This window comes from Chondrus crispus, genomic scaffold (genome assembly GCF_000350225.1).
Source record: "Chondrus crispus Stackhouse genomic scaffold, scaffold_245, whole genome shotgun sequence".
NCBI lineage: Eukaryota > Rhodophyta > Florideophyceae > Gigartinales > Gigartinaceae > Chondrus > Chondrus crispus.
This window is the reverse complement of record NW_005179122.1, coordinates 115,951-142,896: the sequence shown is the minus strand read 5'-3', so window position 1 is coordinate 142,896 and position 26,946 is coordinate 115,951. Positions and strand designations below refer to the sequence as shown.

General features: G+C 52.9%; 9 protein-coding genes; 4 read left to right on the top strand and 5 right to left on the bottom strand.

Annotated features, from left to right (window-relative positions):
• Window positions 1-20: 20 nt before the first annotated feature.
• On the bottom strand, window positions 21-10,852 carry CHC_T00008669001 (TIR domain-containing protein). XM_005716089.1 is given in 5 exon segments: window positions 21-556; window positions 557-697; window positions 9,581-9,716; window positions 9,898-10,604; window positions 10,763-10,852. 4 exon segments carry the CDS (start codon window positions 10,850-10,852, stop codon window positions 557-559), a joined length of 1,074 nt encoding a protein of 357 aa, XP_005716146.1. The 3' UTR covers window positions 21-556.
• Window positions 10,853-13,123: 2,271 nt separating this feature from the next.
• Window positions 13,124-15,678, top strand: CHC_T00004734001 (hypothetical protein). XM_005716088.1 is given in 2 exon segments: window positions 13,124-15,484; window positions 15,485-15,678. The coding sequence occupies 1 exon segment, from the start codon at window positions 13,124-13,126 to the stop codon at window positions 15,482-15,484; it is 2,361 nt and encodes a 786-aa protein (XP_005716145.1). The 3' UTR covers window positions 15,485-15,678.
• A 69-nt stretch (window positions 15,679-15,747) lies between these two features.
• CHC_T00004733001 (hypothetical protein) lies at window positions 15,748-16,272 on the bottom strand. Its single transcript, XM_005716087.1, has one exon. It carries the CDS (start codon window positions 16,270-16,272, stop codon window positions 15,748-15,750), a length of 525 nt encoding a protein of 174 aa, XP_005716144.1.
• A 1,047-nt stretch (window positions 16,273-17,319) lies between these two features.
• On the top strand, window positions 17,320-18,903 carry CHC_T00004732001 (hypothetical protein). XM_005716086.1 is given in 4 exon segments: window positions 17,320-17,369; window positions 17,370-17,688; window positions 17,836-18,850; window positions 18,879-18,903. 3 exon segments carry the CDS (start codon window positions 17,370-17,372, stop codon window positions 18,901-18,903), a joined length of 1,359 nt encoding a protein of 452 aa, XP_005716143.1. The 5' UTR covers window positions 17,320-17,369.
• A 6-nt stretch (window positions 18,904-18,909) lies between these two features.
• Window positions 18,910-19,248, bottom strand: CHC_T00004731001 (hypothetical protein). The gene has a single exon (XM_005716085.1). It carries the CDS (start codon window positions 19,246-19,248, stop codon window positions 18,910-18,912), a length of 339 nt encoding a protein of 112 aa, XP_005716142.1.
• Window positions 19,249-20,733: 1,485 nt separating this feature from the next.
• Window positions 20,734-22,076, bottom strand: CHC_T00004730001 (hypothetical protein). XM_005716084.1 is given in 2 exon segments: window positions 20,734-21,011; window positions 21,012-22,076. The coding sequence occupies 1 exon segment, from the start codon at window positions 22,074-22,076 to the stop codon at window positions 21,012-21,014; it is 1,065 nt and encodes a 354-aa protein (XP_005716141.1). The 3' UTR covers window positions 20,734-21,011.
• Window positions 22,077-22,572: 496 nt separating this feature from the next.
• CHC_T00004729001 (hypothetical protein) lies at window positions 22,573-23,954 on the top strand. XM_005716083.1 is given in 3 exon segments: window positions 22,573-22,962; window positions 23,057-23,467; window positions 23,468-23,954. 2 exon segments carry the CDS (start codon window positions 22,573-22,575, stop codon window positions 23,465-23,467), a joined length of 801 nt encoding a protein of 266 aa, XP_005716140.1. The 3' UTR covers window positions 23,468-23,954.
• Window positions 23,955-24,222: 268 nt separating this feature from the next.
• On the top strand, window positions 24,223-25,090 carry CHC_T00004728001 (hypothetical protein). XM_005716082.1 is given in 2 exon segments: window positions 24,223-24,930; window positions 24,931-25,090. 1 exon segment carries the CDS (start codon window positions 24,223-24,225, stop codon window positions 24,928-24,930), a length of 708 nt encoding a protein of 235 aa, XP_005716139.1. The 3' UTR covers window positions 24,931-25,090.
• Window positions 25,091-25,222: 132 nt separating this feature from the next.
• On the bottom strand, window positions 25,223-25,648 carry CHC_T00004727001 (hypothetical protein). The gene has a single exon (XM_005716081.1). It carries the CDS (start codon window positions 25,646-25,648, stop codon window positions 25,223-25,225), a length of 426 nt encoding a protein of 141 aa, XP_005716138.1.
• Window positions 25,649-26,946: the final 1,298 nt, after the last annotated feature.

Genomic DNA, 26,946 nt, shown 5'->3' with positions numbered 1-26,946 from the left:
GTAGGGTTTCGCTAGAATCGACAAGCAAATGCTTTACCCTTTACGGAAGGTAAGATACCTGTGGCAGTGACCTTCTGATTTAAAAAATAGAAGAAATGAAGTCGAGCCTTGCGTTGTCTAGAAAAAATAAAATAACTTTTGCCCCGATTTAAAAAACGATGCAAAGTGTTTTGCTTGCCTTTGCCGTGACGCCACAACTGTGAATGGTCTTGCGGAGATGTGGGACATGCATCCAAGGCGCTGGGAACACAATCAATAACAAGACCACATAGCTCTGAGTTTCTGGCGGGATGTGGTGTACAAGATGGTAGGCCCGTTGCGGAGTTATGTCATCGTCAGGCGCGCGCTCTTCCGAGACCTTGGTGTCGTTAGGCAGAGCAGAGCGATACGGGAGTGGCCCTTCTACGCGCGGAGCTGAGACGGAGGCTCGTGGCGCAGGTTCGATACACGACTAATTTGAGTTCGACGCGGGTGGTGCTAGACGTTGCGCATCCAACTCTTCTGCCTCGGGATGTGAAAGCGGCGGCCGCGGCGACCGTGTGGTCCCACCTCCTCATCACAGCTCATGGTGCGTCGGAGCAATGGCGAGCACAAACCTTTGCGTCTCCAGACTTATCGCACTGCCTTTGCACTGCCTCTTGGGAATGGTCTGTCGGAGCTCACTCGTTCCAAGAGAAGCAGAACAAATTTGTGAAAACTACTGTGCTGCATGCCGGGAGTCTTTCCGCAATTCTCCATTTTGGAAATCTCAATCCAACTGACTCTTTCGGTACAGTGCTGCAATCCCCTTCCCTACCTGTTTGCGGCTGCACTGGTAGAGGGAATACCCACGCCCTTCACTTCCTGCTGCTGACGCGCTTCACACGTCTTTTTGACCGAATACACTATTCGCTCCACCAACATTTTTCGGAAGCCAAAAGCAAGTGGATCGTGCAAATCGTTTGATGCTGCTTCTTCATTTTCAATCCCAGTTGTCTTTGTTATCTCTACCAGTTCGTCTTTCACCATCGCCATTGTCGCTTCGTTTTGTCTCTCTTCAGTGTAGAACTTCTCTGCCTCGAACAGATTGCTTCCATTCTCATCCATGTATTGCTCAGGCTTGAAACTTCGGCACTCCGAAACGCCTAACCGATAAAATACAGGGATCAATATCGGCAGTGTCGCTCCGCTGCTTTGCGCGTCTCTGCGTCGACGTAGAAAGCATCGCAATTCCTTCATCGGCCACCTTCTCGCAGCAAACTCGGGGGATAGAATGAAGACCCCGATCTTGGCCGACCCCATAGCTGCGATCATTTCTTCCGATGCGCAGTCTCCTGCCTTCATGCTTTTCTTGTCGAAAAAGCAACTAAAGCCTTCTCCTCGGAATTTGCCAAAAAGCGGACTTGCAATGGTCCACTTGTCCGGCCCAGCATGGCTTATAAACACATCCACGGCCTTCATCCCAACCTCTTTAGAAGTCCGCTGAATAACGGTCAATGCCCTCAATGCCTCAGGTCTAGCAGGCCCATGATATTTCTCCATTTCAGGCATCAGCTGCCAAAGCCTCCAAGCTTCCTCACAATCGGTGCATTCGCCATCGAGATTCCGCAATCCCTTTTCTGTGACGCTCTTGACCCAATCTCCAGGAAGTTGAAAGGAAGCTGTCCACTCTCCTCCGCACCCGGTTAAATCTGAGCGACATTGCGTCCTCAGATAGTGCTTCATAAGGAACGGTTTGCCTCTGAGTGGCATGCTTGAAAACTCTTCGACATCAATTAAGCATCTCTTCGCGACACTGACCGGGTCTTGTGCAAACACCTTCCATTCAATGTGCCGTTTCTGACTCACGAAAGACACCATTACTCGTCCCGTTTCCTTGAGCTGCAACCTTAATGTCAAAATTGCAGCACCTGATGCTAGTTTCCCCACCTTTGGACAAGCCCTGCCAACCCCTTTATGAAGACGACTGATTAAGCTCCCCATCAGACCTGGGGGAAACGCATCAACAAACTCAGTAACTAACCGCAGCTCTGACTCCTCAGAAGCGCGCCGACACTGAAGCCATTTCCCAGCCTTCGGTAGCAAAGCCGGGATCGCAAATAACTCTTTTGAGTTATTTGCAGGTTGCACTTGTATGAGCAAATCAACGCGACATAAGACCTGAAGCATCACTTCGCATGTTTCCTGCGAGTGTTCGTGCCACAATTCCTTCAGACCTTCCTTCGTCAACAAACCCTTATCCAACAATCTTGCGTGTTCTTGGGACAGTCTTCTGCGCGCACATTCTTCTGGTCCAGTCACGCGCCGTACGAAATCAAGCATGGCAACAGGGCGTGGGAACAAATACAATTCCTTCTCTGATATCTCAAATAATACTACTCTCCCAAGCTTGCTAAAATACTTCAGTGCTTGTAAGGCTTCTTCATATCGCTCTTCCTTTTTTGTACTAAAGGCTGGAAACCCATCTACACATTTGAATATCTCTTGTATGTTCCAAACAATGGTGCTCATCCTTTCAGCATTCATTTCAGCACTCTTCCGTTCTACTTCTTCCACGAAAGCTATCCACCAAAGTGGTACTTCCAGTCGTGAAGCCACGATATCGTCCGACATACGTTTGATTAATTCTTCTAGTTCCTCTATACCAGACTCTCCAGGATCTTCCAGAGCAGTTCTGTTTTCCACAGCGATGAAAGAAATGGTGGAGCCTATGTCGTTCTCTGCTTTGGGTCTGGCTCGCACCCAATCATTGTAAACCGCTGTCCCCACCTCGTCCTTTAAGCCTTTGAGTAGAACATCTTCAGCCTCCTCCAAGTCCCGGCAACAGTCCTTGTGTGTTCCGACAATAATCGGTTGCACAAATTTGGAATTCGGTACAAGTGCATGTACAAGTTGCATCCACCGACATAATTCCCTCACTTCTTCGACTCGAGTTGAAATGTTCAATAGATTCTTCAAGTTAACTACAAACACAAACAAGCTTCCGTTTTTAACGAACAACGCATGTGCCATCACATATTGTGACTGTCCAGCCAGATCCCAGCATTGCACAAGGGTTCCGTCTATCTCCTTCGGAGTGGCTGAGTTTTCCAAATCATTTCGAAGCCGTGCCAGAAGAGGATTCATTGTTACCTTTGGCGGTTGTGAAGTATTTCCAGTCTGAGGAGCTAGATTTATAAACGACGTCGTTCGTCGCGGGGTCCTTTCGTCATTTATTGTAGCATGTTCGCCCTTTGAATGTGCATAAGGAATGCTTGGAGCTGGATTCTGATTCCTGTTCTCGACAGTTGTCGGCTTTCGAATAACCGTATTCGGAGACGATATCGCTTGTCGTGATAGGATAGCGTTCAGCGAGTCCTGATGATGTGCAAGCTCGTCCATGTCCACGTCCACTTCGCTCATTTCTCGACTTCCAAGAAGCACTTGTATCCTAGAGAGTGCAGCTAGCTCTGTTCGGTTATACTCAGTTTCGAATGACATTTTCCGAAGACTGCGGACAAGTGAGGTCTTTCCTCTTGCCCCACCACCTAAAACCAGCAGAAAGATTTGCGACTGTTTTGCTTTTGCTTCTTTGAGCTTTGTCTCGACGTACTCTTGCGAGTCCTGGAAACCAACACGTTGAAGTGTGTCTGCTTTTTCTTTCGAATTCACTCTTGAATACAGCAGAAGGGAGCGCAATCGGTTAGCACCTGACACATCTGGAGGAACTCCTTCACGTTCATGTGTCAGCATGTCTGCAAGAAGTTCCTCAGCAGGTCCGAAGAGGTCTTCTCGTATAGCATCGTATAGAAGTTCCTTCGCACGATCCCAGTCGCATAATAAGCCCGAGTCGGCGGATATCAATACACGAGCAAGTAAAACCCTGTGCTTTGGCAGTGGGCGGATAGAGATTGCTTCCTCTAGTAGCTTTATGACGCGTGATATCTCGGCTTCATCGCCCGTTCTGTCATGTCCGCGCCACAAAAGCAATGCCAAATTTGCCCTCGCTTTGTCACATTCCTTAGATATGCCAATTGCTTGTTCGAGGAGTTGGCGTCCCATTTTGCGCAGTTGTGGGATGGAAGAGGATGCTTGCAGTTCATTGAAGTACATCACAGAGATATTGTTGAGAATGTTGGACATCAGCACTCGGTCATTGTGAAAATTATTCTCAAGAACTCGCAGTATGGCATTGCGAAGATATTCAACAATGTCAATACCTTGACGATTCATTGCTTCGATCCTGTTGGTAGTAAAGTATTTCACATTAACCGCCCCAACATCAGTGGAAAAGATCTGGGCATTCTTGTGACGATGTGGAATGTCGGGGAACGTATGGGTGAGCGTATCGTAGGATTTTGGAATGGCGGAGAGGACAAGACTGTGAACGTGCAGACGCGTCATCACATCGCCAATAGCGTCTACCGCATCTCTCACTTCATCACTTGAGTCCTTCTCCAATTTGTTTTTCACCGACCGGAATACTCGCTCCACAAAATGTGCCCTTGCAAGATGGCTGAATTCGTCTTTCAGCAGGTTCGTTGCCTCTTCGTCATTTTCAACCCCAGGGATATCTGCCAGCTCTTGTAGCTCCCTCTTCACCGTAGCCGTGCTCGCTTCGCGCTGTCGTTCCTCGCTAAAAAACTTCTCAACTTCAAAAATATTATTTCCTTTGCCATCCCAGTACCGATCCAGGTCCAACTCTCTGCATTCACGAATACTTAGTCTGTAAAACACCGGAAAAAGTATCGGTGGTCGCATCCCACTCCCTATCGCCTCACTCCGTCGGCGTAGGAAGCAACGCAGTTCCATCATCGTCCACTTTCGAGCCGCAAACTCGGGAGAAAGTATGAAAACACCGACCTTCGCAGACTCCATGGCCTTCGCTAGTTCATCCGGTCCGTCGTAGCCGGGCTGCAATGACGTACTGTCGAGGAAGCAATTTAAACCATGTGCTTGCAATTTCTCCCAAATGGGGCGTGCGATAAGTAGCTTGTCCAGGCCAGCATGGCTTATGAACACATCGGTAGAGTGCATCTTTCTCCGTTTTCTATATGGTCCCGTCTCTTGACGGAAGCTTTCCTGCATGTTTTTGTGAATAGCTAAAGATGGATGTGAAGTTGGTGAGGTGTGGAGTGTGTTATGCGTGAGAACAGCACCGGCTGTTAAAAAAACAGGGATGCGAAGGTTGAAGGCAGCGTTCAGCGCGCGGCACTCTTGTCGTTGTCGACGAAAGCGGAAACAGTGGCGACGATCGTGTGGATCTGTAGGATGAGCTGATGTGCTTTCGCTTGCTCTTTCGTGAATACAGAGCTTACGCAAACGAGAATTTCAGCAATACAAATCTGAAAAATTTGTGAACACTTTTCCAAAATGTTTACGCCAGACGTAGACTTTCAAACATGGGAGTATTAGGCGATAAGGGCATGCAGTACAACTAGATCTAGTTGTAGAGTGGCACCATCGTCGCAACGACGGCGCTCGAGGTGGCCGGCGATTGCACGATGGGGCGGGGAAGGCAAAAGGACCATGGCACAGCTGTTGTGAGACATCAAGGAGTCCTTTCGCAAGTCTCGTTCTGCAATTCTGTTTGCAGACGATCCACATTAGCTGAATCCGCATTTTGTCACACCACAGCAACTCTCACTTTGGCAATGAAAATGGCACATGCTATCAAGGACTATGAAGATTACATGTTTGCGGAGAGTTCGTGCGCGTTTCAGGTTATGGGCGGCCCCCCCACACCACCGCCCGCTTCCTCTCTCTCGCAGGTAGGTACATCAGCCCGCGTCGTAGCAATCCCCGCTAATCTAGACCTCAATCACACAGTGCCTCCCGCTCCCGACCAGACGCTCAACTCCCCGACCAGTTTGCTCCGGCTTGCCACCTTTGCGCCCGTGTCAAACCGCGCTTTCCGGTGCTGGTAACGCCATCGCGCTTGTGTAGCGCTGTCCCTCTCCGACGCCGCGCTTCCGCGTCGTCCCGCCCGCCATGCGCCGCAGCCCCTCCCGCTGTCTCCCTCGCCGTCTCACCGTGTAGAAAATCAACGGCGCTGTCACGCAGGTTACAATTTACACAATGGCACCCGACTCTACTGCGAGCGCAACGCAACATCTCGACAGCGTCGCGTTCTACAATGCGCTATCTCCCCACTTCCAGCGCGTCTCTCACATGGGCCCGCCGTTTTCCGCCTCGCCGATGCGACGAAGCAGCCCCTGGACGCTCCGTTCGTGAGTGGTGAGCCTGTCGTGCGACTCCTGCGTAAAGTCTGCGAGACACGTCCTGAGCTGTTGAAACTGGTCCGCGCCTGCGCCACGCGGCTCTCCCGTGGGGAGAGTGTGCACGAGCGGGTCGGCAAGCTCGTCGCTCCACCCGGCCTCCCGTTGCGCCATGGCCCGCGCGCAGTTCGTGTCGGTTGGACGCGCTGTGCGATGAGGCGGCCGGCGTGAGGAAGGCCCGGAGGGAGATGAGTGTGAGAGTGCGTAGTGGAGATGGGGGCGGTGAGGTTTGCAAGGATAATGGCGGCGACGTTGAACGCCGGGTTGTCGCACGTGAGGAAAACATTGAGGGTGGAGGCGGGTAGGGCGACGGTAGAGATACTGGAGGCGGGGAAGGTGAGAGGGGAGGTTGTGTTTGGCGGAGAAGGGAATCCGATGGAGGCGCTCAAGGAACGGGTGGGGGTTGTCTAGACGGACGGCAGCATAACACCCGGACCCGTGTGACACGTGGCACTCTTCGTGTTCGTGCGTCTGGCCGGCATTAATGGGAGGCTGGCATTAGTAAAAGTGGCACTAATGGGTGTCCCCCCCTGTACCTTGCTGGAGGTCAGCCCGCAAAACTTGTGGTGGAATTTTTCAATCTCGCGTTTACTTTACGTCCATCGAGTTTGTGGGTACAGGGGGGGGGTCGCTCAATAGTGCCTACTTTAGTAGTGCTTCCCTCTATATAGTGATAGTGCTATGGCTCACCCTCTGGCACAGGTTATCATAAGCTCACACGTGTATCATCCGGCATGGTTCAGTACTCAAAGGATGAAGTTATTTAGTTGTGTTATACAGGCTATGTGTTGTGTTTGTGTTAGCAGTGTGCTTTGTCCCCAAATATATGTATTTGAGCCTCCTTTATATAGTGCCATCCCTCCAATAGTGCCATAGCTAGTGGTATGTCACGCTATAGCACTATATCGTAAGAGGCACTGTAAATGGAAAAAAACAACGCGTTATTTTACGGACAACGTTAATGTATACAGTATATTTGTGCAAGAAAAGCTGGCCTCATATGAGGTCAAATTGACGGTCGTCTAGACACTGGAGGCTGACCCGAGGGTCGCAAAGTGGGGGCCATTTTACCTGAGGAGGAACTCCCCAATTCACACCCAACATTCACCAGTTTATAATTTTCAACAACACAACTATCAACGCAAACAATCACAATGAGTTCAAGCAGTTCTTTATCTACGGTAGAGGACATAGTAGTAGACAGCTTGTCTGCCGCGGGCGGTAGCGTGAAATTCAGGGTGGGTGGGGAAGAATTCGAGCTTGAAGACTTAGACAGCTTGCCTGTCTATGAGAAATTCAAGTTGGGGGCTTTCTCTGCTCCGAGTTTGAGAAGGGCCGCCGAATCGGAGCTTATAAGGACCACGAGCATTTTAAGAAACTTAAGCGTCAAGATCTCGGGGGGAAAGGATTGTGCGAAACATACTGGCCTATTTTCTGGTACGATCCCAGTCCGGGCCTCGAGTGGAACGTTAGTCAGGTTCTCAAATTCGGTGGTTATAAAAGGACATATTTCTGGTAACGATGCAGACTATCCTAATACTCCGAAAGTAAGAAGTAAGACTTCAGATGGCAACATAACGCTGCAAGCCAATACCAACTACATCATACATGGCGACGACAGCGATTGTGAGGACTCAGAGCCGCGCAGATTCTACAATCACAGTGTGATCCGGGTCGATGGGGAGCTAGTAAACTGCATCAGAGATATCCCGGAGGGATGCGGTGTAGTTACGCAGCACGGTAAGTTCATATGGTTCACACCGCGCAGAGCGTGCTCGTTCAAGAACAGAGCTTCCAAGTTCCATGAAGTTGTCGAGCCACGCAGCCTTGTCACCGATGTGTCCTCCGGAGACCATAGACGCAATTTCAAGTTGCTTGCCAGGGCAGTAACCCTATGTCGGCGTATAAAGCGTGAGGTCAACCTCACCTCTCTCAGTCAAGTCTCTAGACTGCAGCCGGCTGACGTCTTGGGAACCTTGTCGCGCGACTACTTGTCGACGCTCGGGGTTAATCCGAGGTACACCTGCTTTGCAGGGTTCGAACCTAATGACTCTGCGCAAGACTTCACTTCCGGGACAGAGCTCGAGTGGAACCAGCTGAGAAGTGCCCTCTGTAGGAATGCCGAGGGTAGGTTAGTAAGCAGGCGAAGCATGTTAGGCAAGGTGTCATTCGCATCTGGAATGTGGCACTTGGGCTTGGAAGGAGAAGACTTGGGCCCATACGAAGGGAGTAGAATTTGGGCAGGTGTATTTTAGCTGAGGAGGAACCCCCCAGTTCACACCCAACAGGGCGACTTGTTCCTTGCTTCCCTCTCGCAATTCCACGGTAGTCGCTTGTCCACCGACTACGCCGTACGCGCCGCGCTCCATCTGGAAGACCATGACCTCCCTCGCCTTGATTGGGATTTCGTAGCTCTTGCCTTTGGCACTCTTGGCGCCCCGAGCGCTCGCACTACGTCCGTACTTGACCTTCTCGCTCGTCAGATCGCGACTCGCAGTAGGACGTCATTTGGAACTGCCAAGTCCCGTCTCTCTCAGCGCCTTAGCTACAACGATATGGTCCAGCCTAGCCTCGGCTACCATCGCCTGCCTTATCACGGCTCGGCCCTATCATGTCCCACCCAAATGTGATTCTTTAAAGCCCGTCCTGTGGTATAGATCGGCTCCCCCTGAAAGTTAGATAAAATAACTTTGTTGATGCGCTTGCGCTTCAAGTGAGCGGCGCTTCTCAGATGCAAACTTTAGTACCGCCGCAACGCAGCTCGGGTTTGTTCTGTAATTCAGTCCCCAACGCCTGCCGTTCCGTTTGGCTTCTTTCAGGGAACCCGGTCTTACCGGAGCAAGAAGAAAACTGTGCCTGCAGTTATGATAAGCGTCTACCTAGCGCGAGCAGCGAGTGCAAAAGGTAGGGGGATTTGCGGTAGCAAGGGTCTCTGCTAAGCATGGGAAGGGCTTCGGTGGTATGAGGACTGATCGATGCAAAGTGTTGTGCTTGCGTTTGCCGTGACGCCACAACTCTGAATGGTCTTGCGGAGATGTAGGGCATGCATCTAGGGCGCTGGGAACACAATCAATAACAAGACTACATAGCTGTGAGTTTCTGGCGGGATGTGGTGTACAAGATGGTAGGCCCGTTGTGGAGTCATGTCATCGTCAGGCGCGTGCTCTTCAGAGGCCTTGGTGTGGTGAGGCAGGGCAGAGCGATACGGGAGTGGCCCTTCTACGGGCGACGCTGAGACGGAGGCTGGTGGCGCAGGTTCGATAGACACGACTCATTTGAGTTCGACGCGGGTGCTGCTAGACATTACTCATCCAACTTTTCTGCTTCGACAAATTTGTGAGAACCGCCTTGCTGTATGCCGGGGAGTCTTTCCGCAAATCCCATTTCGGAAATCTCAATTCAACTGACCCTTTCGGTACAGTGCTGCAACCCCCTTCCTTAGCTGTTTGCGGCTGTACTTGTAGAGGGAATACCCACGCTCTTCGCTTCCTGCTGCTGACGAGCTTCACACTTCTTTTTGACCTTCTATACTATTCGATCCACAAACATTTCTCGGAAGCCAAAAGCAAATGGATCGTGCAAATCGTTTGATGCCGCTTCTTCATTTTCAATCCCATTGAGAGTTGTTACCTCTCGCAGTTCATCTTTCACTCTTGCCAACGTCGCTTCCTTTTGTCTCTCTTTAGTGTAGAACTTCTCTGCCTCTAACAGATTGCTTCCATTCTCATCCATGTATTGCTCAGGCTTGAAACTTCGGCACTCTGAAACGCCTAACCGATAAAATACAGGTATCAAAATCGGCGGTGCCGCTCCGCTGCTTCGCGCGTCTCTGCGTCGACGTAGAAAGCATCGCAATTCCTTCATCGGCCACCTTCTAGCAGCAAACTCGGGGGATAGAATGAAGACCCCAATCTTGACCGACTCCATAGCTGGGATCATTTCTTCCGATGCGCAGTCTCCTGCCTTCATGCTTTTCTTGTCGAGAAAGCAACTAAAGCCTTCTCCTCGTAATTTGTCAAAAAGCGGATTTGCAATAGTTAACTTGTCCGGCCCAGCATGACTTATGAACACATCCACGGCCTTCATCCCAACCTCTTTAGAAGTCCGCTGAATGACGGTCAATGACCTCAATGCCTCAGGTCTGGCAGGCCCATGATATTTCTCCATTTCAGGCATCAGCTGCCAAAGCCTGCTTGAAAACGCTTCGACATCTATTAAGCATCTCTTCGCGACACTGACCGGGTCTCGTGCAAAGACCTTCCATTCAATGTGCCGTTTCTGACTCACGAATGACACCATTACTCCTCCCGTTTCCTTGAGCTGCAACCTTAATGCCAAGATTGCAGCATCTGATGCCAGTTTCCCCACCTTTGGACAAGCCCTGCCACCCCTTTATGAGGATGAGTGATTAAGCTCCCCAGCAGGCCAGGGGGAAACGCATCATCAAACTCAGTAACCAACCGCAGCTCTGGCTCCTCAGAAGCGCGCCGGCACTGAAGCCACTTGTCAGCCTTTCATTGAGTAACGAAATCAACATTCCAACGCAATGAAAGTGTGAGAGTACTGTACTGTACGGGTGTAGTCACACTTTTATTGCTTCGGAATACTGTACTCATATTTCGATTTTTTTGGAAACAACCTTGAACAAGAACCTTGGGTTACGAGGTTTTATTCCAGACAAATAATGGGCATCTAATATCGTATTCAGTACTGTGCCGAGAGTCCGAACGGCGGGACCCTCGGGGTGAGCACTGCAGCACTACCCAATTGTCCTTTCTCTCAATTTCGCCTTGTCCTTCCAACCAACCTCTCTTCATTCCCTACCCTGGGAACTGTTCCCCTGCCGCTGCCTGCGATACGCGCAGCTACGTTGGACTTCTTACCGCTATACAGAAAGTCAATTTGGATACCATTTCTTGGGCATACTTGCCCTCGACATTAACACTGTGCAAAACTTCATCGTAGCAATTTCGAATACATTGAAACAAAAAAGTTGTACTAAAGTTCAACCATCTAGATGCTCTTTCTAAGCGAATGTTTTGGGTTTGAAAGTACTATTCCATAACGTTTCAAGCATGCTTAAAAAGTACGTTCTTTGCCAGGCATTTTTACAAAACGACCGGAAAGGACATCTAGGTCTCACAAAATCTAGTGTCGATGATATTTTTCTCTTTCTCGAGAAGACGCAAGTCAAGAAAAAATAGGTTAAAATGTAACCACAGGTGAGGACTGCGGTCCAATAGACACCAGAAACGACTTGTTTACACTTATGAATATATGCATTATCTTTGCTGGCGCGGAAGCGAAAGCGGCATTTTTTGTGGAGAAAAGAAATGCGGTACGGTACAGTGACTCTGGGTGTTTATCAAACGAGAAGTGAGAGTAGTGAGTACATGAAATTATGCACTGTACCCTTCGAAGGGTATGTTAGGGTTTCTTTCAGCATGTCATCATTCTGGAAATCTGGATCCACCTGATTTTGTATATTTCACTCCAAAACGGTTTCAACAAGCCCTAACCCGTCAAAGGGACACAGTACCCTCACCGACTCTGCCATACTTCCCTGGACAACGTATACCTTTAGCAATGGTTCCAAAATACTGTATGTAGGAATGAGACTGCATTGCAGTCACGAGTCGAGACGTTGACCATCATCCCAAAATGATGGAATGATGCAAAACGTAGCCTATTCAGGAAGACTGCTGGTACTGTAGATGTGTGGAGTTGGTACGGTATCCAAATACTGTATATCGTAGCTTCACAGGAGTCGAAAAACGTCGAGGCGAAGAGAGGCCCTCAGCCGCACTATTCCAAATATGGAACTACCCTTCGAAGGGTACCCTTGGTATTCCAAATATGGAATGTGGAATGATGAAGACGTGAAGTGGTACAGCAGTGCCGAAGACTGAATTTCTTTTTGCTGAAGAATGAATTGCTAAAGACTGAAAACTGTGCAGTACCGTTAGTACAAGGGTACTGTACTCTGTAATCGCAAAATACTGTAAGCTGGTACTCGACGCCCCGTGATGACCGATCACGGCGCGGGGGACAGTGTTTAAACCGTGGAAATATCATTTTGAGCACACCGATCGGGCCGTCAGTGCCTCACGGAGAGCAACGTGCCACGTCACGCTGGCCATGCGCCTACTGTACTTCAGCTTCTCTGCTGATATCTAACAGAAATGGCAAGTACCCTTCCCAAGGGTAACCACAGTATGCTTCATATAGTCACGCCGGCCATGCGCCTACTGTACTTCAGCTTCTCCGCTGATATCTAACAGATAATAGCTGAGATTATAGGAAATATGGGGCGCCCAGTTCCTTGCTTCCCTCTCGCAAACCCACGGTTGGTCCACCTACTACGCCGTGCTCGCTCTTCCCCCCTGCCGTACGTGCATGTACCTGTCCACGGCTGTCTACCTTGGCCACTCCCCGGTAGCCGCTACGTTCTCCGTCCCAGATGACTTCATGGACCAATCCGCCGTACATACATCCCTTCCCAGTACTCTACGCTGTTTAACTGCACCTATACTATTACCAAACAACCGCACACCCCTACTCGCACCCCCACCCGCACCCCCCTCTGCCCCTCGCATGTACGGTACCGTTCCACCAAGTCACGACTACATCATGCCCCGCACCTTTACCAGAAACACCGCTTCTTGCAACGGGCCATCCCACATCCTGGTGAGCAACAAAGCACAAAGGTTCCTACTCGCTTCCAGTCTCCAATCTCCTCTTACCAACTCTATCACTCTACATGTAAACACTTTCTTGCTTCTCACAATGTCCTTGCCGTAAACGGTAACAATACTTCATTTCCACTTCCTGCAGTTTCTGCATGACCGAGTGTTCCGGCCTCGTCTTCCCTTCTCTCTGCTCGGACCATGGCACCAAATGACGCTACCCCCTTCCGCTTTCCTCTACCCCTCCTACTCGTTGCATCTATCCTAATCCCTTTTCCTTTTGTGTCATGCCAATCGCCAGTCCCCAGCGATTTCGTCTCCATGCGTCGCTCCCGTCGACAGCAAAACCCTTCCGATGACCACATTTTCCGCGTGAATGTCATGCAACGAGATGGTTTCGCTTCTCTTGCACTTTCTTTCTCCCTATCCACTCTTTCTCCAATAGAATCAATACTCTCCATCGCTGTCCGCAATCCCCCGCGAGACATTTTGTCTTCAGAAACCTTTTCCGATCCGCTTTATAGCACCGATACTAAGTCATGGACATTTTCGGCAAACTTTTCATTCCAAGGCACGGTGGGGGTCGCCCAATTCGCCATTGAGGCCACCACTGGGAACCCCTCGTTCTTGTATATCGCTGAGTTTCAAGTTACAGTCTCGGGCATTCAAGTTGCAATTGGCCAGCACGTCGTCTCTGGTGCATTTCGAAAAGGAATCGGCCTCGGTTCGTACGCCGAGTGGATTGACCGACGCCAACTTGCGCTCCCACTTCGAATACAACCGCCTTCGAACAGTGAGGGATTGCTACCTATCAACCGCGGTGTCGAGCTCCAGCTGATTGAAACCGCTGGTCTTGTTGACTCGGTCTTGTACGATAGAACGTTTTGCTCAGGAAAAGTAGCTTTGAAAGCTGTTCCAGAAAGAGAAAATAGCCGTGGGAACACGCTTTTTGTCTACGACAAAAATGATTACTCGATTAGTGACGTCTCCATGCTCAATGAATGTGGGCTAGGCATTTCCGGCGATGGAAGGTGGCTCATTCTCAGATTCGAATCGTATCGCGTATCGGGTTACAACTTTGGGGTGCGTATCGATTGGAAAGCCCCCAACTCAGCCGCGTTGGACCTCATGGGAATGCCTTTTTTTCCGTCGCATGCAGTGACGAATTTTGTGTTTGATGAGAGAGCTGCGCCGCCAGTAATAGTTCTTGGCGAGAATGTCGCTACGCTTGATCATTACGGAAATGAAGTGCTGACTCTATCGATTGCAAATGCGTTACAGCCCCTGCAGACATCTGACTTGAGAGCCGAAGACTTCGCTCTTGAATTTGAAGCGCGCAACAATGATCGACGATCCGTTTCGGCTACACGTTTCGCTTCGGCTACAACAACCGGAGAAGCCGGTGCTGTCAGTGAACTAAGTTTTCGGACCCCGACTTGGTCAAACCAGTCTGCTCAAGACCTCAAGGTCACTCTGACCTACATGTCCCATATTGGAAGCGGGGATGTCATTACAGGCTCCTTATTCACTGCTTCACTGAAACAGACGCAGGTCAGACGGCTAGCTGTAATCGCTCCTGGAAGCACGCTCTCTGTTTCACTAGTTTCACCAGAAATCGCGCAGCCCGATGAGTGCGAACAGGACCCGGCAAAATACGCAGCAAATCGATTCACACTGGTCGAGTTGGAGAGCTCTACGCACAACGCTACTACGTTCAGCACGTACAAAAAGGGGGAGATTGCGGTGCGACTTCGAACGCCATTTCCCAGACTCTCAGAAGATGGAGTTCGATTTATCAGCGTAGAAGGGAGAGTGCTGCGATATGGTATTCTAGTGACGCGGTCGATTGACGAGGATGAACTTAAAGATAGCGTCGATGCGCTCGAGAGGGAAATTTCGAGTCAGAATGTATCGGTCGCTGTGAAGCTGGAAAGCGGGGCGCTGAAGTTGACGCGAATCGAGACTGTGAATATGTCTTTGTGTGAGGCCTTTAAGGTCGTTCCGCCGGTGGCAGAGTCCGCCAATACAATTTCTGGTATCGGGCTGCCTCTACTGGCATTATGGGTGGTGATCTGCATTGTGGGGGTCTCGGTATTGTTCGCCTGTCTATGGCTGATCTTGCTGCCGTCGTCAAAATCAGAGAGCGGGTTACAGTCTGGTAGAACAGATGGGGGTCGGACGAGCGAATCGCCCAATAGCGGACAAATAGAAGAAATGGAAGAGGAGAGGTTGCGGTCTAGAGAAACGTCCCTCTCGGCCGAGGCGGAAATGATTCCGACGCCGGAAATTGAGTTTTCTTTTCGAGTGCCGTTCGGAGATGGCGTGGACTTGGGCGGGACCGAGTTGATAGACGAACTGGACGTGTACTCGAGCGAGGAGCACGGGGTGGCGATGGAGGTAGGGTCGGATCTGGACTCGTCGACAGAGAACGCGATGCTGCAAGGGGTTATGCAAGTCGTGAGCGGGATAGCGGAGCGGATGTTTGGGGCTCGGCGGTGGTTTGGGGGGAGACAGGGGAACGAGGTTGGGCATGGGGAGGAGCGGACCGAGTCTCGGGAGTAAGAGCATGATGGGAGCGTGTTTGCGGAGTAGAGGGTAGGATAGTTTTGCAGACGTAGGACGCAAAGACAGCGGGTGTGGCGTGGAAGTAGTTTTAACTTGCGAGGGAGTTGGGTGGTTGGGAGCAAATGGCGACGATGATAAGTGGTGGTACTGGTGTAGTATGAGAAAGGGCAAAAGAAAGTGCTATACAAAGTGTGTACAATAGCCGGGGTGAAGACAGATAATTACAAAGCCAGGCGGGCCATGCACGCGCAGGTGAGAGGTCAAGAGTCCTTCTTATCGGCAGAGGAGACGGAGGAGGCGGGGTGCGAGGCCCTTCTCAGCCTCGTGCTGCGCGCGGCGGGAGAAGAGGTGGCCTCGCCGCGCAGCACGACGGTATCGTCCTGGGCACGTCTTGCGGAGTAGTGGGCGGGGGAGTGGTGCGAGGCGGTGGGGACGTCGGGGGCGACAAAGTCTCTGTAGAGGGCGGAGACGCCGTCCGCGGCGACGCGGCCAGCGTAGGCGACGCCGTCGACGAGAGGCTTGACGGCGTTCTGCAGGTCGGCGAGGGAGGGGAGCTCAAAGGCGTCTGGGGCGCGTGGTTGGTGGTGCGGCGGGTCGGCGGCGGGCTGCGACGGGAGGGTTTGCTCGGCTTGTAGACTGCGGGCTAGCGCGGCATCTTGCTCGACTTGGCGCGAGCGCGGCGAGGAAGAGTGCGTGGAAAGGAGCGAGTCGACCGTGCGCTCGACGGAGCCGTCGTTCGCGGCCAGGGCAGCTTGCAGGGTGGCAACGTCGGCGTCGGGGAACATGGCGATGAGGCTCTCCATGGCGAGGCCGGGGGTGCGGACGACGGGAGGGGAGAGGAGGGGAGTGGTGAGGAAGGGAGTGGTGAGGAAGGGAGGAAGTGAAGGTAGGAGGTGAAGGTAGGAGGTGATGATGGTGGTGGAGGGGAGGCGGGGAGGTTGAGGAAGGGGCGAGAAAGGGGAGCTTACCAAGGTGACGGCAGGCGAGATACTGTAGAGTGCGTTGATCGGCAGGGAGAAGTCAAATGCAAGAGGTGTACCCTTGGGTACTGTAAAGTTGCAGCGCAGTTCGTGTCAGCGTGGAATGTACGAGAGTTGGAGCTGTAATGGTAGCTGTAATGCGCATGCTGGTGCCACGTGTGGAGGTGCTGATTCATGTGTCAACACGTGGCACAGGGAATGGATTACAATCTGTTGCCCTGTGTGGAGAGCACAGGGAATGGATTACAATCTGTTGCCCATCAGTCGATGGGTGGAGAGAGGTTGGAATATTTTGATAGGTGGGACGAGTAGGAGGGGAACGCGTGTCCTTATAGAGGGTAAACGAGAGCTTGGAAGCAAAAAACAGGAGTCGTTTGCGAAAGGGCGAAACGAAACGGGAAGTAACTTACATGAGATGTCACAAGAGCCAGATCAGCGCGCGAAGACCCACAAACCTATTCTGCGGGAAAAAAAAATTCCATCTCTCTCTGCTGAATCGACCGACCCTCCCGCAGGATCTGATGCTCCGTCTGGCCCCCCTTCCACAGCCGCCTCCGTCCCTGCTCTGCGTCCGCATCACCGCCCCGACTGCCTTTCGCCTGTCGTTCATATATCTGCTTCAACACTGGCGCAATCCTCCGCACTTCCCCTCCAGCCTTCCCTGCCCTCCCGTATCGCGCTCTCCGGAACAAGGTCTGATAAGAACCCACTGCCTCCCTGCTTAAAGTCCTACCCCGTATTATCCTATCCACTCCCGACCCACTCCCGACCCACTCCCGACCCACTCCCTACTTCCTTCCCCATCATACCCCACCCTCCCACTTGCTTGATACACTCACGTGCCACCTCACAGTTGCTGCCCATCCACCCGCTCCTACCCCCAACCCTTAACCGTCCCAACTATGGCGCGAAGGGCAGCTGCCGTCCTGCTCTCCCTCGCTCTCCTTCCCCTTTCGCTCTCCTTCCCCCTCTCCGCCGTGTCGCGCCAGACCACCGTCACCTCGTGCGACGACTGGGTCTCTGTCTACAACGACTACTGGTCCAAGTTCCCGCAGTGCCACCGCGGCCTCTCCACCACCCAATGCTGTGAGCTCTACGACCTCATGGACAAGAGCATTCGCATCTTCGAATCATCTCTGGGCTGCGTCGTCACAAACCTCCAAGTCTTTGCAGAGCGCTACGCAGCCCACTGCAAAGGAGGCACAGGCATGGAAGACACAGGCTCCATCCCTCCAGGCCCGGGCCAACCTGTCCCGGGCGACAACATACAAGGCGGCCACGGAGATGAGGATGGCATCATCATTCTTCCGGACGGCACCACTCAGATTCAGGGCTCAACCCCCTCAGACTCAGGCTCCTCAGGCTCAGGCTCCTCGCCCCCCACAGCCACAACCCCCCCTCCCGCGGCCACTGACACCGCCGCCACCACATACTCTGGTTCGAGCGGTGGCACGGAGGGCGGCCATGGTTGTGGCAGTACCGGCTGTCAGACCCGACCCACCGGCTATTGTTCATGCTGCCCTACGTGCTGTAACTACAACGCCGCTCGCGCTGTCCATGAGCTCAAGCCTCGATTCCTGTTGCCAGCTTCCTTGACTCTGCGAACTGGTTCGTGCATCAACTGCAGCAATCCGGGCGGCTGCGCCTGCGATGCTAGCAGATGCGGGGAATGCAATTCTTGCCAGGCTCCTTCACCACCACCACCACCAGCTGAGCCGAAGTGTCATCAATGCTGTAGTACTTGCTGCAGGAGTGGCCGCAGCACCGTCCAGTTACTGACCAAGAGGGAGACTCTACCTGTGTCGGCAGCGAACGTCGAAAGCAGGTGCGGTTGCGGAGGCTCCGGAGACATTCATTGTTCCACACACTGCAGTGGATGCGCCAGACCCAACGCTTGTGATGTTTGCCGGCAGGGATGCACCAACTGCCCAGTAGAATGTCACTCGCAGTACTCCTGCAGTTCAACTAGCGGAGGGACATGCCCGTCGTGTCCTCCTTCCGGAGGCTCAGGTGCGAGCACGAATGCTGGTGGTGAGCAGCAGCAGGCTCCACGCGATGATGATGATGGTTCGGTTTGCTTCGGTGCCGAGGCAATGGTGCAGGTGGCTGGTGGCAAGCGGAAGCGGATGGATGAGGTCAAAGTGGGTGACGTGGTCCACGTGGGACACGGGGTGTACAGCGAGGTGTTTTTGTTTACTCATCGGTCAGATGTTCATGTCGCGATGTTTGTGAACTTGCACACAAAGAAGGGGACGCTCTCGGCGACAGAGGGGCACTTTGTGCACTCTTCGCGAGGCGTGGTACCGGCTGAGACATTGCAGGTTGGGGACCTTATTCCGACGGACCAAGGGAAATGGGAACGGGTTGTGGAGATTTCAAGTGAGTTGAAGACGGGATTATACAATCCACAGACTCTGCACGGAGACATTGTGGTAGATGGATTCATCGCCACGACATACACGAGTATTCTGAGTCAAACGACAGCGCAGTCGTTGCTGGCACCGCTACGAGCGATGTATCGGATATTGGGGCAAGGCTGCGGGGAGCAGATGGGAGCGATGTTGTTCCGAGCAAGGTCATGAGTTTTACTTTGTAGAGTTGTATTGTATTGTCTCGAGGTAGAAAGCGTGTTGTGCTAGTGTTAGTGGACATAGTTATGGCGGAGGCGGGGTAATCAGTGGAAGAAGGTGTTTCCGAAGACCGGGGAAGGTCGGGTACAAAAGCTGTCATAAATGAACGGTCTCTTTTGATTGACGGTTGCATACTTGAATTTGGGTACATTTTTGGGGGGTGGAGGCCGTGCGCGTAACAGATGCAGGGTTTCGCCTTCGCGTCGTATGCACAAGAGAATATCCAGAGCGGCAAAACCGTTCATGGCCCTTGAACCCTTCGCTACAGTAGCCTTCCCGGTACAGCTCAGTACACGCACCACGCACCACGCACCACTTCCGGTGTGTCGCACAACCCCACCGCAAAGAAACGTCGCTACTTCCCCCGCCTACTCCGTCCCCATCCGCTCACGCACGCCCCCGGATTCCGCCTTCCCCTTCATCCCTCAACCCCCCCCCCCCGCCCGCTCACGCACGCCACCGGATTCCACCTTCCCCTCCAACCGTCAACCCCTCCCCCCCCACTTCCGTCCCGCCCATTCTCCTCGCCACCCCTCTGTCCCCCCCGCCGCCCGCCCGCCCGCCGCACCCATCCCCCCCCTTCCCCGCGCATCCCAGAACTGGAGAGTCCGAATGATCCCGCCATGCGTCCGCCACGGCCCTCCTCGGGACAGGGGCCTGGCATCCTCTCCCAACTCCTAGCCAAACCCACCGACCGAGTTCTTCTCCTTTACCTCCTCCTGGTTCTCTCCACAACCACCTATGTCCTCGTTGATGACTCCGACACCCCAAATTCTTCACAACTGCGCATCTGGCTCATCGTCAACGCAGCCCTGGCCTCCGTCCGCACCCTGGGCAGAGTCGCCATGCGCGTCTTTCCCACCGACAGGTGGCCCATCCTGAGGCGCTGTTGCATCTGGTTTTTGAGGCTCGCCTCTATCGCTGCGCTCTCTTGGTTTCTCCTTGGCATTTTCTTTTTGCACGAGGATGATGAAAACGGGCGCAAATCCAGCCACATTCCCACGCTAGTCACAGCAATTATCGCCGTCGAGCTTGCCGTCTTGTGCTCGTCTATCTTGCTTTGTTTGATCATTTTCTTGTTTGCTCTGCAGCCAGTTTTGAATGGCAGACACGGGGCCCCGGCCGCTACCGAGGAAGATTTGTCCAAATTGCGCCTCTTCAAGTTTAGCAAGGACGACGTCGTCGAGAATGGAAATGATACCGAGATGTCGTGCAGTATTTGTCTATGCGATTATGAGGATGACGACGTCTTGAGGGAACTCCCGTGTGCCGTCGGCAGACATGTCTTTCATGCCGAATGCGTTGACGAGTGGCTCATGCAAAAGCTTTCATGCCCTATCTGCAGAGATGACCCATTGGGTCGCTCGGACCCTGAACCAGAGCAGCAGGAAGCTCCTCCAGAGGACGAGCAGGCATAGCAAAAGCCTCCTTCTATCCACTTCCGACCCTCCTGTGAATTTTAGTGCGACTTTGGACCGTGCGTAGAACTCGTCAATGTTTTACAGAGCGAAAGAAAACAGCTTACGAGTGAGCTGACTTGTGGCGAATCCAAGGTTGCTTCGCAATGCTCACGCAAATGTCATCGTCCATCCTGACAGGTGCGGAAAGCGCAGTTTCGTTCTCGCACCTGCAAATGTACAGCAATAGCGTAGATACAGCTTCACCCTATTTTATTTGGTCGCAATGTATACTTTATGACAACCAAAACCCTCTTGTTTCACGTTTTTGGATCACATTCTTGCATCACCAGCGGCCAGCGCAGTCGATCAAGCCCCGCCCGGAGCATGGACACTCCTTTCACCCAATATGAAATACGTATTGTCAATCCATCGCGCTACGTCCAATCAGCACTATGCACGGAGCTTCGCTCTTCAGTCACCGGTTGCACATGATCCTGGAACTCAACCCTTTGAACTAAGGGTTGTCATCAAACGTCCATAGCTGCAAGGAGTGGTCATAAAAAGAACCCGTCAATGCCACGTGCTGGTCTCCGCGGTCCAATGCCGGAACCCATGTTGCGCCGTATGCCATAGAGTCGTGACCTTGATAATGGCATAGCACCTCGAGATGATCAGAGCAGTCCCTCCTGACCACCTTAAAGCCATCGTACATTGTGGCCACAAGCATAAGATCTTTCTTCTTCGGGTGAAACCGAATGCGCCATACGCCACCGCCGACAGCAACTTCAGAAACGCACTGTTTTGTGAACCGAATATCCCAAAAACGTAGCACATCGTCATACCCACCGCTCCACAGATGAAATTCCCCTTCCTCCCGGCTCTCAAACATATTCTTCGTAACCGCCGTCACACCAACCCCCCCGTGAGCTTTGCGGAGTCTGAAGCATTCAATATCGGTATTCCAGTCATAACAAACAAGCGCACCATCATCTCCGCCAGAGTACATCGCTTCTCGAGATACATCAATATGCACAGACCACGCCTCCTGCGTGTGTGTATCTCGTTGAATCACTGGCTCCCAGCCGTGCTTCACCGCACGATATACTGAAATGCCACCAGCCGAATCCGAGGACGCCACGAAGGCATCATCACTGCCGGGATCCTCACACACATCCACGGAAAGAAGGATACGGTTCGGATCCTCGACCTCGCGAACTTTCTGCAGCGAGTGCAGAAACCTTCCCTCTCCATCTATATCTCCAAATGCTAGAAAGGAATCATTTGCACAGGCCGCGTATAGGATACCGGGGCTTGTCTGTGCTGCCACGTCCAGCACACCCGGGATGTCGTGCACCTCCTGCTCCATCGACAGCGAGCATACATCTCCCTCTCGCGTCGCCGATACGACTAATAAGCCCCCGTCCCGATAGGGAGCATCACCCTTGTCATTGCGCAGCGAGTAGGTGCCGACGACCGCCCGCTGCCGCGTGACTTGACCTTCAGTTTCCGCGGCACCTAGAAGTGCCACCGAATCAGCGCCTAGCCTCGTGTCGAGTTTTGCGTGCCGCGCAGTTTGCATGCTTGCGTGCAGATCGGGGCTTGGCCGTGAGACATTGACGAGAGCAGGTGGCTATCCCGCAGCGAAACACATCCAATGCTGCCAGTTCCAGGTTCATGACTAGGTTAGCAGGGTGGCACGTGCGATGGAGAAAAATATGTTCCCTTCTATTGGGCTGCATGCAAGAGGATTCTAGAATAAAAGTCATTTTATATCTCCCAATTTGTTGGCTTCGTTCCTTTCGTCGAAACGCCTCCCTGCATCACACTTCGGCGAGATTCGGCACCCTGCGTGCTCCCTGTCCAGCCCTCGCCAACCTTAACCGCTCTCACCCCGCCCTCCGTATCCTACCACTGACTCGTCGTAGATAGGGTATGCAAAACAGGTTTAGATGCAGCGAATTATCCAAAACAGCATGATGCGTCCTGCCTGGGCGGCATCCTCCTGGATGCCTTCCCGAGTCAGCCCGCTCTTCTGCACATCCGCGTACAAATGTCAACCACGAGCAAGGCCGCGGATGGCGCACAGCATAGCTGCTGATCGAAGCAGTGACTCAAATGCCGTAGCAGTCGTGGTGGGAGGAAGCCGCGGCATCGGGCTCGCAATGGTGCAATCATTGGTATCACGCGGATGGAAGGGAAAGATCGTCGCCACGTGCCGCGACGTCGAGCAGGCTGATGCGCTTTCTGCCCTGTGGCAATTCATGCCGGATCGTTTCAACGTGCTTTCCATGGACGTTTGCGATGAGGCGTCTATTGAAGAGGCTGTTGACGAAGTCAAGGAGTGGACGGGGGACAGTAGAGTTGACTTGCTAGTGCAATGTGCCGGCATTTTGCATGAGGGAGACAACATGCCGGAGACGTCCCTCGCTCGGGTCGATGCTGACTTTTTTAGAAGAAACCTCGAGGTAAGGCATCACCATGATCAGGCGTTGCGAATGAACCGGTTCTTAGTTGCTTTCGAATCTAACATTCTAAACCCATGCTCCGATCACGTCGCAGGTAAACCTGATGGGCCCTGTGCTTGTCGCCAAGCATTTCTCTCCGTTGATGATAACCAAGCGCAAGAAAGGGCGCGTTCCAAGCGTCCTAGCGGCTCTGTCTGCGCGTGTTGGATCTATCAGCGACAATGGCCTAGGGGGATGGCTCTCCTATCGCTCATCGAAAGCCGGTCAGAACCAAGCCATGCGCACCATGAGTATCGAACTAGGGCGCCGTGGGATTATTTGCGTCTCACTGCACCCAGGGACCGTTGAAACGGACCTGTCTGCTCCATTCAGAAAGAACGTCAAACCTGACAAACTATTCCCTGCAGACAAAGCAGCAGGCATGTTGCTTGATGTTATCGACTCTCTCGATACCGAGGACAACGGCTCTTTCTTTTCCTATGACCGAAAGCTAATCCCATACTGATTCTTGCGAAGCGTTTCCCCTCGTTCGCTGTGGAGTGTTGCGCTTCATATGATATTCCAACTCTTGAGCAAGTCCCATGCGATAATAAGCGTGTAACCTAGAATAGCTGTCATGGCGAACACGGGTACAAAAAGATCCCGAGACGGAGGCTCCCTTTTCTCGTTATCGTCATCTCCCAAGCCACCCGATGACATGACTACCGGGCGGGTGCGACAGTTTGCCTTGCGCCTTGGGGACAGTTTTGGGATTGGGGCTCTGCCATGTGTCACTGCAGGTCGACACCCGGTAGATGAAAACGTTAATGGCGCATGTGAGATGAATGCCATGGTGAGAACAAAGCAAAGATGTGCTTCTCACTTGTCGGTTGTACTTCGGCGATTAGTTCACTGTAGAACAGGTGTCTGAACGAAAGGGGGCAGCGCCCAGTACTATACCTTCGAAGGTACCGTACTACAACTAAACTCGCAAACTGCGTTGTGCCCTGAGAGACGCGGGATTGCGTTGAGATGACAGCGATCACATTACACGTGTTGGATGTTTTCCCATTTCAAGTGAGATTCGGAAAATAGCGAGTAAGGCAGATACCTAAGCGTTGTCCCAGGTTACGGAAGGGAATCAGTGCCAACAAGCTCGTCTCTAAGAAAGGCCCTGTCAGTTCACTCGTGTCTCTCTCGCTTGCCTTCACAAAAAACACCTCCACCTCAGCTTCCGACCTGCACTAGCGCTGGTCTCCCCAGCAGCGATATTGCACTAAAATGGCCCGTCGCTTCTCTCCTCGCAACACCTTTCATCCGCGAGGGGGGAGGCCGTCAGAACAGTCTGCGGATGAGGTCTCACCGGCCAGTCCAGACCAGATCTCTGTTGCCGTACCGGAAGACGCTTCTCCGCCACTTCCAAATGGCGTGGCACCGCCCATCAGACCCCAACCCGCCTCGGGGGCACCTATGGGGTCAGTCTTAGAGGTCGGTGTGTCGCCGTGGATGGGGCGCGCCGACAAGCCACAAGACGCCAACGTGCCCAGACCGTACAGCACAGGTGCTGCATTGGTCTCTGTTACAAAGACGTCCCCACTCTTTCAAACTCTGCAGACTGGACAAAGCAAGGAGTATAGAGTAGCGGAAAGAAAGCGTCGAGCTGCGGACCAGGAGTTGAAGGAACAGGAAATAGCTCGGTGGGAGGAGGAGAATTTGCCCAGATGTCGCCTCTTTTTCTACATTGGATGTTTTGGCCTTCCTTTGCTGCACTTTGTTAGTGTGTATTATTACCTGCGGCAACTCAGAGACCAGGACCCCAACTTCAAGATCAAAAAGTATGTATATTTATCGCTGCTCGTCGGAATTATTCAAGTATTCGTGTGGATTCTGTGGATCGTGGTCTTCCAGTTACTGCGAGACGACGATTCGCTGAAATCGATCAATATTCTCAATTTTAACGAAGACTACATCGTCGGTCGTCTTGCCTGAGACAGAAAGGATGAGCAACTGCATGTTTTTCGAGCAAGTGGAACGATTGCGTTTCATGTTCCGGAGTGGGTTTTTTATGAACATCTATTACGTATGTACACGCCCGGTTTAGTCGCCCCACTCAAGATGTATAAACAAATACAACAAACGAGCTTGACTACAACGTGCTGCATCACCTCTCCCTGCTTCCAAGAATTGAGTATCCCGCGCCTCTGTCCTCGCTTGCAACTGTGGCGAGTGTAGTCGGCAAGCACGCAAAACAGGTATGGTTGACAGCAAAATGTCGAAGGGATCACGAGCTGAGAGGCTTATCCAGATCCGCTCGGGTGATCTTTTTGGCCTTCACCTTGGCAATAGCGTCTCTTGTTTTTTGTACACCAAGACTTATGCCTTGTGTACTCGGTTTTCTCCTACTTTCGTCATGCGACTCTCCCACACGTGAACGCCGTCGACTTTGTTCGCGCTCGTGTTCCCTGCTCTTTGAACGGCTCCACTTTGACTTGGGGTTTGGTTTTTCAGGTCTGACATCGGTCTCCGTGGCCATCCTAGTCCAAATTGGTACACTGGCATTCCTCGTGATAACAGGCGTTGCGGGTTTCCACTTGAGCTCTTCCTTAAGCTGGCCCTCCCCTGCCACCGCGACGCTGGTGCCCGCCCCTTCCTCATCGCCCATTTTGTCAACGGGCTCCTCTGGCACGTGGTCCGCCGCGGAAGCCATCCCACGAAGCACGCGAGCAACGGTGAAAGAATCCTCAAAGACGATATTGCAACTGGAATCATTCAACCACTCGCACCAAGAGGGCCCATACTCCTTAAAATGGGCCATGATCTGCGGGGTGGACAAGTTATCGACGCCGAAAACATGCAAGACGTTCTCCCTGGGTGCCTCCCCCACAGCGACGTCCCTCCTCCTCTCCAGCGGATCGACGCGGGCGACGGGGATGAGGTGGCCTTCCTCCGGCGGCGCGGGCTTGGCCTCGACGGGGACGATGCCGAACCTGGCGGCGCGCTTCGCGCGCAGCGCGGCATGCTCGGGCGCGCCCGGGTCGAAGCCCGTGGCAAAGCCCGTGCGCAGCGCGGCACGGCGCGCGCCCAGGACTTGGACGTCGCCCGCGCGGCGCACGACGGGCGTGCCGAAGCGGGCGGCGCGCTCGGCAAACTTGGCCTGCGTTTGCTCGACCAGCGCAGACACCGTCGCAGACGCCGTCTGCGTCGTCGGCAGGTCGTAGACGATGGGGTTGATGACGGGACGCGGTTGCTGGGGGCCGTCCGGCGGGGTGTTCGGCGGCTCTGTCGGCGTGGGGTTCTCCATTGCGAGGGATCGGTGCGGGGGTGGGCCAGGAAGGATGCGGTCGCGGGTGCGGAGAGGTGTTTAGAAAAGTAATGTTGTTGGCGGTGGGAATGAGAGCCAGGTAAGAGCGAAGGGGCACAACGGCGTTAGGCGGGCGTTTTTGTCTCAGTATAGGTGTACGACGTGTACACGTTGTGAGTGTACACGTTGTGATTTGAGATTCCTTACACAGGTACAGGTGTACAGATTGACACGTGTGTTGAAGAGATGCCGTTGACTGCGCCGTTGACTGCGCCGGCAGTCGATGAAGGACATGGCGTGCTGGCAGCATGTGGTTGGTGGGGTGGATGGTGAATGCGCACCACAGCTTTGCCTTTGTTTGCTCCCGTCGTCGCATGTGCTTTCAAGTACATAAATTCTTGGCGGAAATTCCCAAAATCTCCGCATATCTTATTTCTCCTTTGCTTTCGCCACCCGGCTCCGCATATTCCCTTACGACACGTTCCCCCCTCGCCATCCGCCCGCACCACGCGACCTCACCACACGGCCCGATGCAAATGCCTTCTCGAGCCCTCTGCCCCTGAGACCCACCATCCCCACCCTCCCCAGCTTTCCGTTCTTCCTGACATACATCGCAGCACACAGAGACACACGCACCTTCCCCCTTCCCCTTCCTTCACACCACCCACAGCCCCAGACACATCGCCTCCCTCACCCACCCAATT

Coding starts and splice junctions, on each gene's coding strand:
- CHC_T00008669001 (XM_005716089.1), bottom strand. CDS start 10,852: ATGAGTACAGTATTCCGAAGCAATAAAAGTGTGACTACACCCGTACAG. Junction 10,605..10,762: donor TGCGTTGGAATGTTGATTTC/GTTACTCAATGA, acceptor GCTTGTCCAAAG/GTGGGGAAACTGGCATCAGA. Junction 9,717..9,897: donor GAGAGACAAAAGGAAGCGAC/GTTGGCAAGAGT, acceptor CAGGAAGCGAAG/AGCGTGGGTATTCCCTCTAC.
- CHC_T00004734001 (XM_005716088.1), top strand. CDS start 13,124: ATGGCACCAAATGACGCTACCCCCTTCCGCTTTCCTCTACCCCTCCTA.
- CHC_T00004733001 (XM_005716087.1), bottom strand. CDS start 16,272: ATGTTCCCCGACGCCGACGTTGCCACCCTGCAAGCTGCCCTGGCCGCG.
- CHC_T00004732001 (XM_005716086.1), top strand. CDS start 17,370: ATGGCGCGAAGGGCAGCTGCCGTCCTGCTCTCCCTCGCTCTCCTTCCC. Junction 17,689..17,835: donor CACAGGCATGGAAGACACAG/GCTCCATCCCTC, acceptor CCTCAGGCTCAG/GCTCCTCGCCCCCCACAGCC. Junction 18,851..18,878: donor GTTGTGGAGATTTCAAGTGA/GTTGAAGACGGG, acceptor TACAATCCACAG/ACTCTGCACGGAGACATTGT.
- CHC_T00004731001 (XM_005716085.1), bottom strand. CDS start 19,248: ATGTACCCAAATTCAAGTATGCAACCGTCAATCAAAAGAGACCGTTCA.
- CHC_T00004730001 (XM_005716084.1), bottom strand. CDS start 22,076: ATGCAAACTGCGCGGCACGCAAAACTCGACACGAGGCTAGGCGCTGAT.
- CHC_T00004729001 (XM_005716083.1), top strand. CDS start 22,573: ATGGCGCACAGCATAGCTGCTGATCGAAGCAGTGACTCAAATGCCGTA. Junction 22,963..23,056: donor TTTTTAGAAGAAACCTCGAG/GTAAGGCATCAC, acceptor ATCACGTCGCAG/GTAAACCTGATGGGCCCTGT.
- CHC_T00004728001 (XM_005716082.1), top strand. CDS start 24,223: ATGGCCCGTCGCTTCTCTCCTCGCAACACCTTTCATCCGCGAGGGGGG.
- CHC_T00004727001 (XM_005716081.1), bottom strand. CDS start 25,648: ATGGCTTCCGCGGCGGACCACGTGCCAGAGGAGCCCGTTGACAAAATG.